The sequence below is a fragment of the Bos taurus genome, chromosome 1 (genome assembly GCF_002263795.3).
Source record: "Bos taurus isolate L1 Dominette 01449 registration number 42190680 breed Hereford chromosome 1, ARS-UCD2.0, whole genome shotgun sequence".
Classification (NCBI taxonomy): domain Eukaryota; kingdom Metazoa; phylum Chordata; class Mammalia; order Artiodactyla; family Bovidae; genus Bos; species Bos taurus.
Window position 1 is genome coordinate 87454175 of NC_037328.1, and position 15379 is coordinate 87469553.

The 15379-nt window shown below is 42.3% G+C and overlaps 1 protein-coding gene across 2 annotated transcripts in view; it reads right to left on the minus strand.

Moving 5' to 3' along the window:
• USP13 (ubiquitin specific peptidase 13) overlaps positions 1-15379 on the minus strand; it is a 130921-nt gene that overhangs the window by 102930 nt on the left and 12612 nt on the right. For both annotated transcript variants that reach the window (XM_015472368.3, NM_001191266.2), the window contains exon 2: positions 3560-3685. In XM_015472368.3, coding sequence (XP_015327854.1) covers positions 3560-3685 — 126 coding nt within the window. The remainder of the gene's footprint in view (positions 1-3559; positions 3686-15379) is intronic.

Here is a 15379-nt window from a genome sequence, read left to right on the forward strand (position 1 = left end):
ATAAATGAGTGAAAGAGCTAAAATGAGAGAGAACTGTGGTCAGAGAGTGAAACATTAAACTTAAAATTTCAGAGGCAGAAGTAATTGCATTCTATAATTCTGCCACTAGCTTTGTGACCTGGAGCAAGTTATTTCAAGTCTCTGGGCCTCAGCTTCTTCCTTTTTTTTTTTTTTTTTTCAGTCTCCTAAAACTTCATTACTTTATGTTAAGACAGATGATACAACACAAACTTCATCAGAATCGCTATGCCCCGCCTAACAGGAGTAGTGAATGGAAATCATATAGTATCAGGCCAGTGTTAGAATACTTTAAAGCTAACCATTCAGTTTATGATCTGTCTGACCTCCTGGTCTTTTTTCTTCCTCTTCTCCCCACTGTCCAACTGGGGGATCTCTCCTTTGTCCAAAACTTAAACAGAGAACATATTAGGTAGGCTAGGGTGAGAGATGAAATGAACTTCAAATCAGCATTGATTATGGAAGATCAAAGATAATTTATAAACCATTAGGACTAAGATGAAGATTGAACAGTATTGCCAAACATAAAATTAATATTTGAAAATTAATAACATCTCCAAACAACATGGATAACCAATTTAAATACATTAAAAGGTAAAAGACAACAGTAATAACAGTTACAAAAATTATGTTGTTGTTGTTTAGTCACTAGGCCATGTCTGACTCTTTGCAACCTCATGGACTATAGCCTACGAGGCTCCTCTGTTCATGGGATTTCCCAAGGCAAGAATACTAGAGTGGGTTGCCATTTCCTTCTCCAGGGGATCTTTCTGACCCAGGGATCAAACCCACATCTGCTGCATTAGCAGGCAGATTCTTTACCAATGAGGCACCAGGGAAGCCCATAGAAATTATAGGATAGATACCTTAAAAAAAAATCTAATAAGGGCTTCCCTGGCAGTCCAATAGTTAAAGAATCCACCTTGCAATGCAGGGGACACCAGTTAGATCCTTGATCTGGGAAAATCCCACAGGCCTCAGGGCAATTAAGTCCGTGGCAGGTGGCAATTAAGAGCCATAACTACTAAGCCTGTACTCTAGAACCCGGGAGCTACAACTACTGAGCCCACATGCAGCAACTGCTGAAGCACACACACAAAAACTAGACAGCAGCCCCCACTCTGAAACTAGAGAAAAGCCCTCGCAGCGACGAAGACCCAGTAGAGCCAAAAATAAACAAATGTTTTTTTAAACAGTCTAATAAAATTAAAGTTTCTTTATTGAAAATTATAAAACATTACTGAAGGACATAAAAGAGACCTGAATCAATAGAGAGGTATGCCATGTTGAATAGTCATTCGGTCAGTATTTATGAAGTACCTACTATGTGCTGGGTACTGTTACATGCTGAGGACCCAGAGGTGAACAAAACAGACCAGACTCCCTGCCCTCATGGAGCTTCAGTTCAGTTCAGTCGCTCAGTCGTGTCCGACTCTTTGCGACCCCATGAATTGCACCACGTCAGGCCTCCCTGACCATCATCAAATCCCTTAGACAATGATATATACTATAGATCAATCTATAAATCAATGTGGCCGTGATCAAAATCTCAACAGTATTTTTTAACTGATTCCAAAATCCATATGGAAAAATAAACATTCAAATCCAGGAAATTTCTGGGAAAAAAATGAACATGGAAAAAGTGCTCATACTCCTGGATATCAAGACTTGAGGCATCAACACAGGGACACAAATAAGAGCAACATACAGAACTGAGCATCTCCAAGCTGACACAAGTGTGAGTAGCAAGTTTAAATATTTTTCAAAATGGCACTATAAGTCATTGAAAAAGGCTGTACTTCTCCAGTAATAGTGGGACAATTGGTCATTAATATAAGGAAAAAAGCAGATTCCCACACTTGACACAAATATAAAAATAGATTATAGATGATTTAAAGATCTAAAATGTTAGAACATTAAAACATTCACAATCTCTGTCTCTCTGTGTGTCTTTCACCCTCTCTCTCTCTCTCTCTCTCTCACACACACACACACACTTCTTTTTAAAAATATTAGAAGAAATATCTTTATGACCTTGAGTTGGGAAACAATTTCTTTTTTTGGAGGGGGGGGAACAATTTCTTAAGCAAGATAGAAAAAGCACAACTCATAAGAGAAAAGTTTAATAAACCTAACTACATCAAAATTCAAAACCAGTTCTATAGGACTTTCCTGGAGTGGCTAAGACTCTGTGCTTCCAATGCAGGGGGGCAAGGGTTTGATCTCTGGTCAGGGAACTAAGATCCCACATGCTGAGTTATGCAGCAAAAAAAAAAAAAAAAACAACTAATTAAAAAAATAAAACCTTCTGTTCTACAAAATAATTCATAAAGTAAAAAGATAAGCCACAGAACATCAGAAAAGTGTGTCTATAACAGACAAAATTTTGGTATCCAGGAAGTAAAAAGAACTAATCAAACTTTTAAGAAAAAGATAAATCCATAGAGAAATAGGCTGAAAATATAAATAGGCAAGTCATGGAGAAGAAAAGGAGATTGGCCAACAAAAGGAATGAAAAGACATTTCTACCCTCACAGGAGAAAATGCTAAATATTTAAATGCCACTTTACAACCATTCCATTAGCAAACATCAAAGTTCTGACCAAGCAGTGGTGAGGGTTTGGGGAAACAGACACGCATAATCAGAGCAAACTGGAATGTGCATTGGTACAACCACTAAGGATGGATTTAGCAATGTCCAGTAAAAATGAAGATAACAACATGCATGAGCCAACACTGCCACTTGTAGATCTATTTCTGAAAGAATCTTGCACATGTTCCCCCAGGAGAAACGTGTAAAAATGCTCATTTGTACAATGTCTGTAGAAACAAACAAACAAAAAAATGGAGGCAATCTAAATGTCTTCAAACGGGAGAACAGAGTAGTAAATGAGAAGGTACTCATAAAATGGAACACCAAACAACTACTGAAATGAATGAAGTATACCCAGATGCATGAGATTTCACTGAAGGGAAAAACTCTAGGCAGAATTAGAGGTAACAGTATACTATTTATCTACATCTTTAAAACATATAAAGTCATACTGCATATTGTTCATGAATGCCCATACTTAAATAAAATATAATGACATTCATGGGAACGAGAAACAGCAAGTTCACAACCGTGTTTACTTCTGTGGAGGGAGGGAACCGAAAGAGACTTGCACTTGTAGGGGAAAAAAAAGCTCTTTCCCTAAGAAAAAAAAATTGAAGCAAAAATATCCAAATTTCTTTTATTTCTGATTTTTGTATCCATGAGTGTTTCTGGAATTATTTTCTGTACTTTGCTGTACTTTTTGACTTTTTTTTCCTATCGGCCAACTCATGTCTTTAACAACTTTGAACAGAACATTACAAGAAGAAAAATATAAGACTGGTTAAGCTAAGGTTTGGGAAGGCTACGAATGCCTGCTAACAGTGCTACCTCTATTTCCTGTCATCCCAGAGAAGGAGGAGTCACATGGGCACAGTAAAACCTCCTTGTGATGAACCCCACTACGACAACGTCACAAGCCCCGTTCTCCCAAAACGCGTATCTCACCTCGCGCACGTGTCTCTTCAGATGCATGTAGACACTCTGTCCAGTTTTTCGAAAGTGTCTTTCCACGTGTTCCCTTCCAAAGGCCAAAAATGTATTCATGCAGACATAGAGTCCGCCTTCAGAATTCTAGAAGAGACAGGTTACAACGTTAGTCCAGCAGTCTAGACACAGAAACAGAGAAGGGGAAGGAAGGCAAACAATGACAAACGATGAAGACAAAGTCTGGCAAAAGGTCACCCAGCGATCATAGTCACCTGCAGTGACCTCAAGGGCTCACAGCCACTTAACACAGCTCCTGCCTCAAGCCTGGGTCCCCGGTGCTCTCTGACAGCAGTCTCACAGTCAGGTAGAACCTCAGGGGCTCTGGGGAATAAACATGCCTGCCTGACTCTCCAGACTGGGGTAAGGGGTGATCAGGAATAGAAGAAAGCTGGCAGCTGATCCCATGACCGTCATTCCATATAATAATGCTTTTTTTAATGTTACTGAAATATGTCCTTAGTCGCTCAGTTGTGTCCAACTCTTTGCAATCCTATGGACTGTAGCCTGCCAGGCTCCTCTGTCCCTGGAATTTTCCAGACAAGAATATTAGAGTGGGTTGCCATGTCTCCTCCTCCAGGCAATCTTCCCAACCCCAGAGATCGAACCCATGTCTGTTTTATCTCCTGCACTGGCAGTCAGCTTCTTTACCACCAGCGCCACCTTTGTTGAAGTATAATTGATTTACAATGTTGAGTTAATTTCTGCTGTACAGCAAAGTGATTCAGTTATACATATTTTGTCTTATTCTTTTCCATTACAATTTATCACAAAATCTTGATTATAGTTCCCTGTGCCAGCCCTGGACCTATTGTCTATTCATCCTATATACAATAGTTTGCATCTGCTAATCCCAAACTCCCAATCCTTCCCTCCCCCAGCCCCCACACTTAGCAACCACAAGTCTGTTCTCTTTACAAAGACCATCAATTCAATAGTTCATCATCGTTCTCCCTCACTGGTCAGTGCAAGTCTCCAGGAACATAAAGTTTTATATCCTTTTAGCACGACAGGATGCTTCAAAGATATCAGAAAGTTTTCAAACCAGAAGACATAATCGGGGAAATATTAGATTTGAAACCAGAGATCCTGAACTGCCACTAAATAGCTCTATGACCTCAACAGAGTTTGTAAGATAGTCTCTGAGAGTCAGTATTTTCCTCAATAAACGTATCTCTAGCAATAATTCCCACCTCACAGGGCTTCGTGTAGTTCAAACGGGAAGAAACACCCACTGTGCTATAAGTCATTATGTAAAGATTGATTTACATAATTCATTTATAATGTATTTAATAATTTAATAATTATTTATTACAAGTTAAAAGTTCTATGTGCTACATGTATCTCCTATTATCACAATTATTTTCTACTTGGGGAAAAAGCAGAAGGAAGAAAAAGGTCAGTCTAATAGCCACACAGGCTGGGGATAACAAATATTAATTTGTCATAAAATGTATTAGGTAGCTAGTGGGAGAACCAAGAAATTAGCAAGCAGGAGAAGAAAAATGTTCAAGTACAGCATTTTTCTTAAGAAAAATATAGAATAGCTATATAATGCAAGATTATGTAACCTCCAATATAATCATAAAGCCTTTACAACTTCATTGCCAAGAATTTTTTACTTATTAAGGAATTTGATAAAAATTTAATATACCAAACATCCAATATTAAATCTCTGGAGTCACTTGATACTGTCACAAAGTCCATAATTAAAGAGAAAAATGCTTTGGCACTCATAGACAACCCCACGTAAGGAAGGATTCTATTCTAAATACCCAAAGACATCTTCCATCCCACATATATGCTGGCCTCTGAAACAGCCTATGGCCCTCACTAGAGACTCTGAGCTGGAAGCACTGCCCCGGGAATCTGCCAGTAGTTCTAAAAGTTAAGACACACTAACAGAAAACACTTTAAAAGCTACTCATATAGAACAAACACCTTAGTTTAACCCATCTAGTGATCTACACTTTCTTATCTCTTGTCTCCTTACTGTCTGTTTATACAAGAAGGTCCTGCTTGATTTCTTGGCTGCACTCCTGGCCACATGAAGACAAGTGCTATATAGTCCTTTGGGGGCAGTTATCGTAGTGACGGGGAGGATGGTCAATGAGAGGAAGAGTTGAGGGTTTGAACACTCTTAGTCAATTAGCTTAGATCCACATCTTACACCAAATACTATAATGAGGTCCAGATAGATCCAAGACATAAGCATCTAAAAAACTAGAAAAGAGCAGACTAGTATATTCATCCTACTTATGAAGAAGAAAATAATTTCTGGCCAAGAAAATACACAGTATCAGAAGAGAAGAAATTGTTGAGTGTAAAAATGTAAACACTAATGAACAAGTTGTGCATTGCAAAATATAATGAAACAGGAAACCAACGATAACAGAATGGGGAAAGATGTAAAGTATAATGAAGAAAAGCTTATAGCCAAACTGTAAAATATGATAAAATTACAAGATGTCAACATTCAGGTTTAGCTTGGTAAGAACTTGCTGTCATTTGTTTAAGGTCATGTAGTTTTAACTGTAAGAAAATATTAAATTCAAATCATACCTCCACTACCTCCTAAAGGAAGTATGTTAAAACAATCCCAAGGCAATTATATGCCTACTAAACTGACAAATGGTATTAAAATCCCACAGCCTCAAGCCACAAAGAAAACCTGTATATCTCCCCCCACAATATAAATCAGTTCCACCCTCCTAGGGAGCAATAAACTGATTTGACATAGTACCTCTCCTTTGCTGTGACTTCAGGAACCCGAGAGGAAAAATAACTAATTTGTACAAAAATATTCACAGATGAACTATTTAGGATCAGAAAATGGCCCCCAAATAGAGGAATTAAGAACCTGAGACATATGAACACAACAGATACTATAACATTTTTTAAAATGACAAATATATGAATCATGTGTAATGTGTACAGAAAACGTGTAGAATTGCATGTAATGTACATAGGAAAATAATATTCATGGAACACATGCTGATGACAAGGAAGAAAAGGAAGAGGGGAAGGGAGGTTGCAGGCTGACAAAAACCTGAAATGAAACCGGAACAGATCAAAGGTTTTGTATTTAAGTTCTTGACTTGGGAGTCCTCATCCTTACCTCCCATTACTTCTGTGCTTGGTATAGAGAGGTGTTTCTCATACTACTGTCATGAAGGGCCAGGCTATTTTGTTTTGTTGCACTTCTATTCATTGAGGAAAGGTTAAGAGGTTCCAGTGGTCCCACTGCGCATGGCTAGTTCTCAGCTTCAGCCAGGCGTGAACCGAAATGTTTCAGCACCACAAAACTCACATGGGTCTATATCCTGTTCAGACAAACTAATCCACTGCTGGTGCACTTGGAAGTGGCCACAACGGCAAGCTGCTATAGAAATTTCCAAATGCTTACTCTCAATGTTCGTGCTTATCTCATGGCACCAGTCAGCTGACTACACTTCAAGTAGCATTGGTCTAGAGTGAGGTGAACTGCCCAGTGCTGAGTGTCTCACTATCAGGAAAGCATCTCTTCAAGGACCTCCAGGAACACTAGGCAAGGCCTCAAGCCTGCAGAGCACCCCACGTCAAAACCAGGAATTCCCTGGCAGTCTAGTGGTTAGGCCTCTGCACTTGCACCGTCGAGGGCACAGGTTCAAAATCCCTGGTCGGGACACTAAGATCCCACAAGTCACAGTCCCACACCCATCCAGCAGTCCACCCTGCCAGCCACTGCCCATGACCGATTTTCACATTCCTCTGCTCGACCCCATGCCAGTGGTCCTTAATTCCAAATCCACTTTCTTTTCACAATTGTTAGCATCTTCTTCACTGAAATCTGTAGCAGGGAGAATCCTCACTTCTTCACTTGGGGCCACCACATTCAGAAGCTCAATCACTCATGCATTTGGCTCCTTGAGGGAAGGAAAATGGTATGACACTCATTACTGAATTGCAAAACAGTACCTGAGCAGCACAGGCCAGGACTGAATAAACATTTCCAGAGGGAATGGGAAGTTTTGTGTGGTTATCTGTCATTCAGTTACATAGCTTAGTCTCTCTCTCTCTCAAACCAGCCCTCGGTGCCCTTCTGACCTATATTTGAAATGCATTACAGCTCAGGCTCCTCTTCAAGTCTTTCAGCATAACTAAATAATGTGAGAGCACGCTCAGCCGCTCAGTAGTGTCTAACTTTCGACCCTATGGACTGTAGCCCGCAAGGCTCCTTTGTCCATAAAGAATGAGAATCATCAAAAGAAAACCGATAGCTGAGCACAGAAGAACAGCCCGAGGCACCAGCATGAACACTCACTTTTCAGGTTTGTTTGGCTAAAGTCACCCTCTTTGCAGCATGGACACCAGACCTGCTGTGTCCCAGCTCCCCTGCCTTCCATAACCAAGCTGGCCTCGCAGGGTTCTTCAAGGTAGCAGCGCACACCCCCATCCCTTCCAGAGGCCAGCCAGCCCAAAATGGCCAGTGTATGCTTCTCTGCATTTTCTTGGCTAAAGCAGATTCTAATTACCATTTACATGCACTGAACAGAAATTTGGCCAAGAGGCTAGACTTGATTTAGAAACCTGAAATTGCAGGGAAGTCAAGAAATATCACTCAGGGCTTCTCCAAGGCTCCCTAAGAATTCCCTCTGACAACTTTTCCCACCCCACGATCAAACCCTAAGAGAGAGAAGCCACATTAGAAACCCAGGCGATGTCTGTGCCCCATCTTCAATACATTTCAATACAGATACAAAAGATACAGAGCCATTCACTTATGACTTTGCATTAGATGACCCAGCCTACTATTCAGAAGTAACATCAAAGTCACCTTGTTTTACCCCGCCTGCCATTTAAAAGAATATTAAAACACTGGGGGAATATAAAGGTCAAGGTTACAAGAGGTTTCAGAGGAGCAAGTGAACAATCCTTTTAAATAAAAATATACCACATTGTCAATCACTAGGTGTTCGGAGAACTTTGTTTACAACGGTGTGTACTTGGAGACCAGCCTCCGCTGGAAGTCAGGAAGGGAGAGGGAGCCTGTGTGGGCCACATACTCTGGAAACAGAGTCCCACGTAACCCTTGTTTGTATAACATCAGAACAGTGTGGAAAACAAGCGGTCACTGCCCCAAAGAGAAACATGATGTAGGTAGACAGAGTCACAACAAATCCAGGTCCAGGACAAATTACGTACCAGCACCGGGGAGGGCTGTGACTCACACTCACGCGCAAGGGAGACAAAAAGAACAAGAATGCGGTACTTTCTAGAATGTTATTTTTTTAAAAAAAGAGAGAGATGAACTAAATTAACTATTAATAGAGAAAAGAAATAACCCGCATGCTCAGGAAAAGATTTGCTTAGTGATTTATGGTGCATCCATGAAGTGTAACACTCTTCAGCCATTTAAAACTGACTTGGGGGGACTTCCCTGGTGGTCCAGTGGTTGAGAAAACACCTTCCAATGAAGAGCACGTGGGTTCAAGCCCACACGCCGCAGGGGAACTAAACCCATGTGCCCCAACTAGAGGGCCTGAGCGCCGCAACAAGACCCTGACATGGCCAAAAATAAAAGAGATGTGTTTTAAAAATGAAATAAAAATAAAACTGACTTAAGATGAGTATTTACTAATAGGAAAAGCTGTACATGGTATTTTTGAGTGAAGAAAGCAAACAACAAAAGAGTGTGTATGATGTGCTATGCAATATACAAACACATTCACACTCCATGACACAGGATATCATATCAGCATTGGGAGATGAGATGGGATTTTTTTTTTTTTTCTTCACAGTCTTCTGGCATTTTCTAATTTTTCTTTAGGAACATGGATTCACTTTTTAATAATAAAAACAGGAATATTTTTCTTAACTGAATGTATTTAGAATCAAACAATAGAATAGAACAGGCAGTCATTCCAATGTTTCCTTTTCTTAAACCAAGTTTTCCTTAGGCTTTCACAACTTCACCCTTCACCTGAAGGGGCTGGCTATTCTCGCTACTCCAAGCAAAAGCATGGTTCGAAATAACTAGGAGATTATCTCGGAACAAGTAGCTAAGGAAATGTGGGAATATGCCACAAGTAAGAGAGGTGATTAGGGAGGCAGACAAGAAAGTGATGACAACTGAGAAAAAATGAAACTAATCAAGGACACTGTACCCCAGTTGGATGGCATCCAAGTTTACAGAAGGGGATGGTCTGTGCAGAATCTGGAAAAGAAGCTGTGAGAGATCATATGGTTGTGATGTCTTCTCTGGGGGTGCAAGAGAAGGGGGGTGGGAGGATGTGGGACAGGAAGAGTTTATTCAGCAGAGAGAGACATGCAAGCTTGGTGTCCTGATAACATCTGCATCCTAGCAAGGAGAGAGAAAATAACAAAGAGGCGTAAAAGATAATTTCTGAGAGAGATAAAAGTGACAGAGGAGCCTGAGATTGGAAACAAGAGACTTGGTGTCTTAATACAGCATGGTGGGGGTGACAGAAACATGCTGGGGGTGGCGGGGAGGGAGGGCTTCCTAGAAGGGCAAGATCTCAGAATGAGGGATCAGACAAGCAAAACAAAAAAAGAGCACACACTCTAGATGAGAAAGTGTGTACACAGGCCACAACTCCAGGGAAAGCTTGGCTGTGTCGTCAAAGGGACAGAAAGAAACTCAGGGAGGAGGGGGAGAGAGAAGACAGGCCTGTAGATGCACTGGGGGGGTTCCCAGATGAAAAGCACCATAATCTCATCTACTTTTTTAAAGATCATTCTGGCTACCGCAGAGAAAATTATGGAGAGAGGACCCAGAGAATACATGGTTCCCAGGCTACTGTAAAGCCTAGACTCCCGCTGTCTGATTCAGTGGCCACTAGCCGCGTGCGAGTACTTCAATCTAAATTAAAGTAGGTGACAAAAAAAAAAAAAAAAAACAGTTTCTTGGTCACACTGGCCACATTTCAAGTACTCAGGAGTCACATGGGGCTAGGGGTTACCACACTGGGCAGTGCCGACATGGAACAATTCCATCATCCCAGAAAGTTCTTTTAGACAGCCCTGTCTAAACAAGGTAAGACGACGGCTGAGCCTGAGGGAGGCAGAGGAGGAAGATGGGAAAGGGGCTGAGGGCAGAGATGGGGAAACTGAGGCAGATTCAGGATATAACTTTAGGATACAGCTCAGAGCTCAGAAGACAGAACTGTAAAAGTGTGTGAGAAAGGGCAGTTAGAGGTCAACCCCTAAACATTTTGACTCATTACTTCATAAGACTTCCCATCTTCTCTCTGCTCAACTCTTTCATCGAGCAACCACCTGTCTATTAATTTAGCCTCTCAAGTCCTTCCATACCTGAATGGTATATATGCATATTCCAATGACCAGAGCACGGATTGCCCAGTACAATCTGGCTCCTAGAGCAAAAGAGACAGACAACAGTTTTAAAATACAAAAATTATGTGCATGCAGATGGAAAGCAAATGTGCAATAAGAAAGTAAAACAAAGTTCCAGATCTAGTGCAGCAAGCATGCGATCCACAGAAAGGGGAAATAGAGAAAAAGTACCATCGAAAAACATATATAGGCTGAATAGCAAGAAAGACTCAAACCGTTCACCAGTAGAACAACACTCCCAGAATACATTTGCAAAATCCAAAACCCCGGTTTCCACAGCAATCCACAGAAATAAATCTGTCCATATCAGCTATCTGTCAGACACCAGGCATGCTGTATTTCATGGGATCGCAGAGTTGGACGCGACTGAATAACTGAAAAACAATATCAGCTAAAAAAAAAAAAAATGCATATAATCCCAAGAGACTGTCGGCCTCTCTGCTAAACATTGATAAATCCTGCTTGTGGCCATGAAGTGTTAAGAAAAAATAGAAATGTTATGCAGTCATGATTTCTTCTAGTTTGCTCCAACTTTGACATTCTCTCTGCAGAGAACTCCTACACCTTAGAGCCGCACAGCCTGGTCCGACACTAGAAGCACAGTCCAAGCAGCCAGGCTTTGACACGCTGTAAATTTACTGTTCCACAGAGGCATCATTTATTAACTTTTCCCCTAAGCATAAAACAAAATCCTTGCTCTGGGTATTTGGAGCAATGAGGATGATGTCACCTGAACAGCTAGGAAGGGTTTGGGCAGAACAAGAGGAGCAGTAGTTACTATGATGCTCACAGGACAAACGGGCAAAATAAAAACTGTGAGAGGATGAAGACGAGGTGAACATCTTCAGCAGCACTGAACTGAAGCTATAATCCATCTAAGTAATTCCCAGCATACACCTTTTTAAAAAAACGTGAAACTGCTTTGTCAAAGGTAAAAAGCCTCTTAAAGTCAGGGGTCTTATTATTTTTAAGAATAGATGGCTTTCTTCGGGATGCGTTTCCCCTGAATAACTACATTACACACAGAGATTAGGCTTCCAGGCTAAGTCATAAAAGCCCATCAATAAGAGCTAAATTTGAGTATGAATAACAGCCCTGATGGCACAGACAGTAAAGAATCCACCCACAGTACTGGAGACCCAAGTTCAATCTCTGGGTTGGGAAGATCCCCTGGAGAAGAAAATGGCAACCCACTCCAGTATTCTTACCTGGAGAATCCCATGGACAGCCAGGCTACATCCATGGGGTCACAAAGAGTCGGACACGACTAAGCGACTAACACACATATAACAGCCCTGAACAGAGCTCCCCTCAAGGAGGCCAGCAAGCAAGCACTCATGCCCAAGGCTTTCACTATAGAACAAGCCTCACAAAGAATTACTAAGTACAGGATGTCCCTCTGTGGTAACCTCAAGACCCTCTAGATCCCATTTCACTGTCTTCTCGGAGGGACTCCACCACATCTCACTAAAGATAGGGCTAGCAATAAGGAACATTCCACGGGCAGCCATGAGTACAACCTTGTAAGGGAGGTAAAAATCAAAGCTCAGAGAAAGGTAGCCAAATCAAGGCACTCGATGAAGTCCTGCTGCTATTAAGTAGTAAGAAGTATGGGGTGGCGGCGGGGCGTGGGATGGGATTGGGACCCAGGCCAGTCTGGTCCCCACATGCTTCCAGGTGCAACTGAGAAGCAGATGTCATTCTGGTGGCAGGAGCTAGGTGGGCGGCTGTCGGTAAGCACACGCTGTCAGGAGGCGGGCGAGGTGCTTGGAGAAAAGAGCAGATACTTCTTTTTTTTCAAGGCTGTTTCATTCCAAGAAAGCAGAAAGGGCAGACAAAAGAGAGCCATTCCGCTCAAGTGAATAAGTAGCCTGGGCTGGGTGCTCTCCTAGGCTAACCTGCAGGGGACGGGAGAAGCTGGAGCAGGCCCTGCCAGCTCACCTCCCCAAACGTGAAAAGGACAGCTAAGTTCTTGGAGTTGACCGGTCCAGGCTGACAGCTCCCTGACAACAGCAGTGGGAAGACCCACTGTTGGGGGTGGGGGGAGTCCAAGATGCTAGTAAAGCATCTGCAGGGTTTGGCGGCCTCCATATTAACTTCCTTGGACTGCAAGGAGATCAAACCAGTCAATCCTCAAGGAAATCAGTCCTGAATATTCATTGGAAGGACTGATGCTGAAGCGGTAATACTTTGGCCATCTAATGTAAAGAGCCAACTCATTGGAAAAGACCCTGATGCTGGGAAAGACTTAGGGCAAAAAGAGAAGGGGTGACAGAGGATGAGATGGTTGGATGGCGTCATCGACCCAATGGACGCAAGTTTAAGCAAACTCTAGGAGACAGTAAAGGACAGGCAAGCAGTTTGATTTTCACAAAGAAATCAAACACGACTGAGCAACTAAACAACAACTTCAGCTACTAAATTGATCTATTAGTGGTCACACTCTGTTGGCTGGGGGTCTGGAAAGACAGCCCACACGGACTGAGGCTGCTTCCAAAACCCCTGGCTGGAAATGCTGCCCCAGGCTCCTGTCTGAATTTTTCTGGAACTTAAGCCAATCAGCAGGAAGCCAAGAGGCCTGTGCTAGTTGCTGCCCCCTCAATAACCCTGGGGGCAAAGACCCCAGGAGCAAAGCAGTGGGACCCTGGGGCTCTTAGAAAGGAAGGGCTACTCACAAATCCTGAGTCTCTAAACTAGAGGCTGCCAGACCCTGCAGTCTGAACACTGACCTCTGAGCACCATGCCAGTCTGCAGCTTTCCCCAAGGGCACGCAGTACTTGCCCACTGTATCTGACTGCCTCACCTCCCTCATCTATGTCCTTGATTCAGTCCATCTTCCAGGGTACCAGCCGTGAAGTCATCTTTAATTCCTCCCACACCTTCTCCTACTGCATATTCTGTCACCAAGTTGAACCACAGCCTCCATCGAAATCTCTACCAAGTTAGTCCTACCACCCCAGTATCTCTATTCCCACTGCCAACACCCTCATGGAGGCAACCCCCTCTGATATGACAAGAAACTCCTGGGAATTACTATTCAAAGTCTTCTCACAGTCACATGGCCTCATGTTCTTCCCTTGCTCTTAACTGGCCTGCTAGTCTAGTCTAATCTTACCAAGACAATCTCCTTCATCACCCACAGAGATGTCAGCCTTGCCTTCCAGTCTCCCCAATAATCCTCTCTCCCATTAGCCAGTGAAGCCTCTCACATACACACCCGAGCTTGGTTCCACTTCCACGCCTTGTCTCCCCTGCTCCAAAATGCCCCCTCTTCAGGTCCCACCTGACTGTCCAGGCCAGTAACTCTTGCAGTCTTTACCTACTCCTCCTGTGCCTGAGATCTCCATTCAGGACCACACTGTTCACAACCTGAATATCCTAACAGTGCTTCAGGGTCTAACCTTAAGACACATCAGGGCTGACATCCCGTCTCTGTCACATACAAGTCTACTGAACCTCCCTGATTCTCAGCTTCCTCTTTTGTAAAACGGGACAACAGTAACTGTCATTTATAAGTCAGTTACTATTGTAATTAAATGAGGTGGTGTATATAGAAGTACCTCATATGGTACTTGACTCATTATAGACACTCCACTATGATAGAAAGATCCCGATCATACCCTCTTTTCCTGTGGTCCTCTGTTTCTCTCCTAATACTCACACCTCCACTATAGCACTGAGAGCAGTACTGGAGGCTCTAAATAAGTACGAGTCCTTGCTAACTGACACAAAACAAAATCTTATTTTTAATCTTACCACAGGAAGCACATATTCTTGTGTACCTTAAGCAACATCTCTAGTTTGGAAACATGTTCAGATTCATCAAATTCTTGTCATTACTGCCTTGTCCTGCTGTTCCAGCTCCAAAAATAGGTGCTCTTGTTCACATCTGCTCTGCACATGGGGACAAGGGTCGTCCTGGGCTGATCACCCGTAACACTGAACAGGAGCAGCAGCACAGAGGCCTGGGTGATGTTCACAGAGACCAGCTCTCGTGTCATCTCCCCAAGATCACCATGTGTGGCTACTTTTACCAAGACCCTGGGGCATCCAGAATCACAATACACAAAACACTCAGCAAGTAGCTACAACACCTTTCCCTCACTTTTCCAGCTTATAACTTTCCAGACAATATGATAAAATAAAAATACAGCATTGGTTATTTTTAAGAACATGTTTTATTCTAAAATGTATGCTTATGATTTTTAAAAAATATAAAAACAGAAAAGATACAGATCTACTAGCACAGGTTCACAAAACAGCACAGCTTTCTGCCCTCTACTGTTTTTTGTTTTGGCTGTGTCGCTTGGCTTACAGGATCTTAGTTCACTGAGCAGGGATTGAACCCAGGTAGTGAAAACACCAAATTCTAACCACTAGACCACCAGTCAATTCCCTCAGTCCTCTACTCTTTTCTCTTTAATT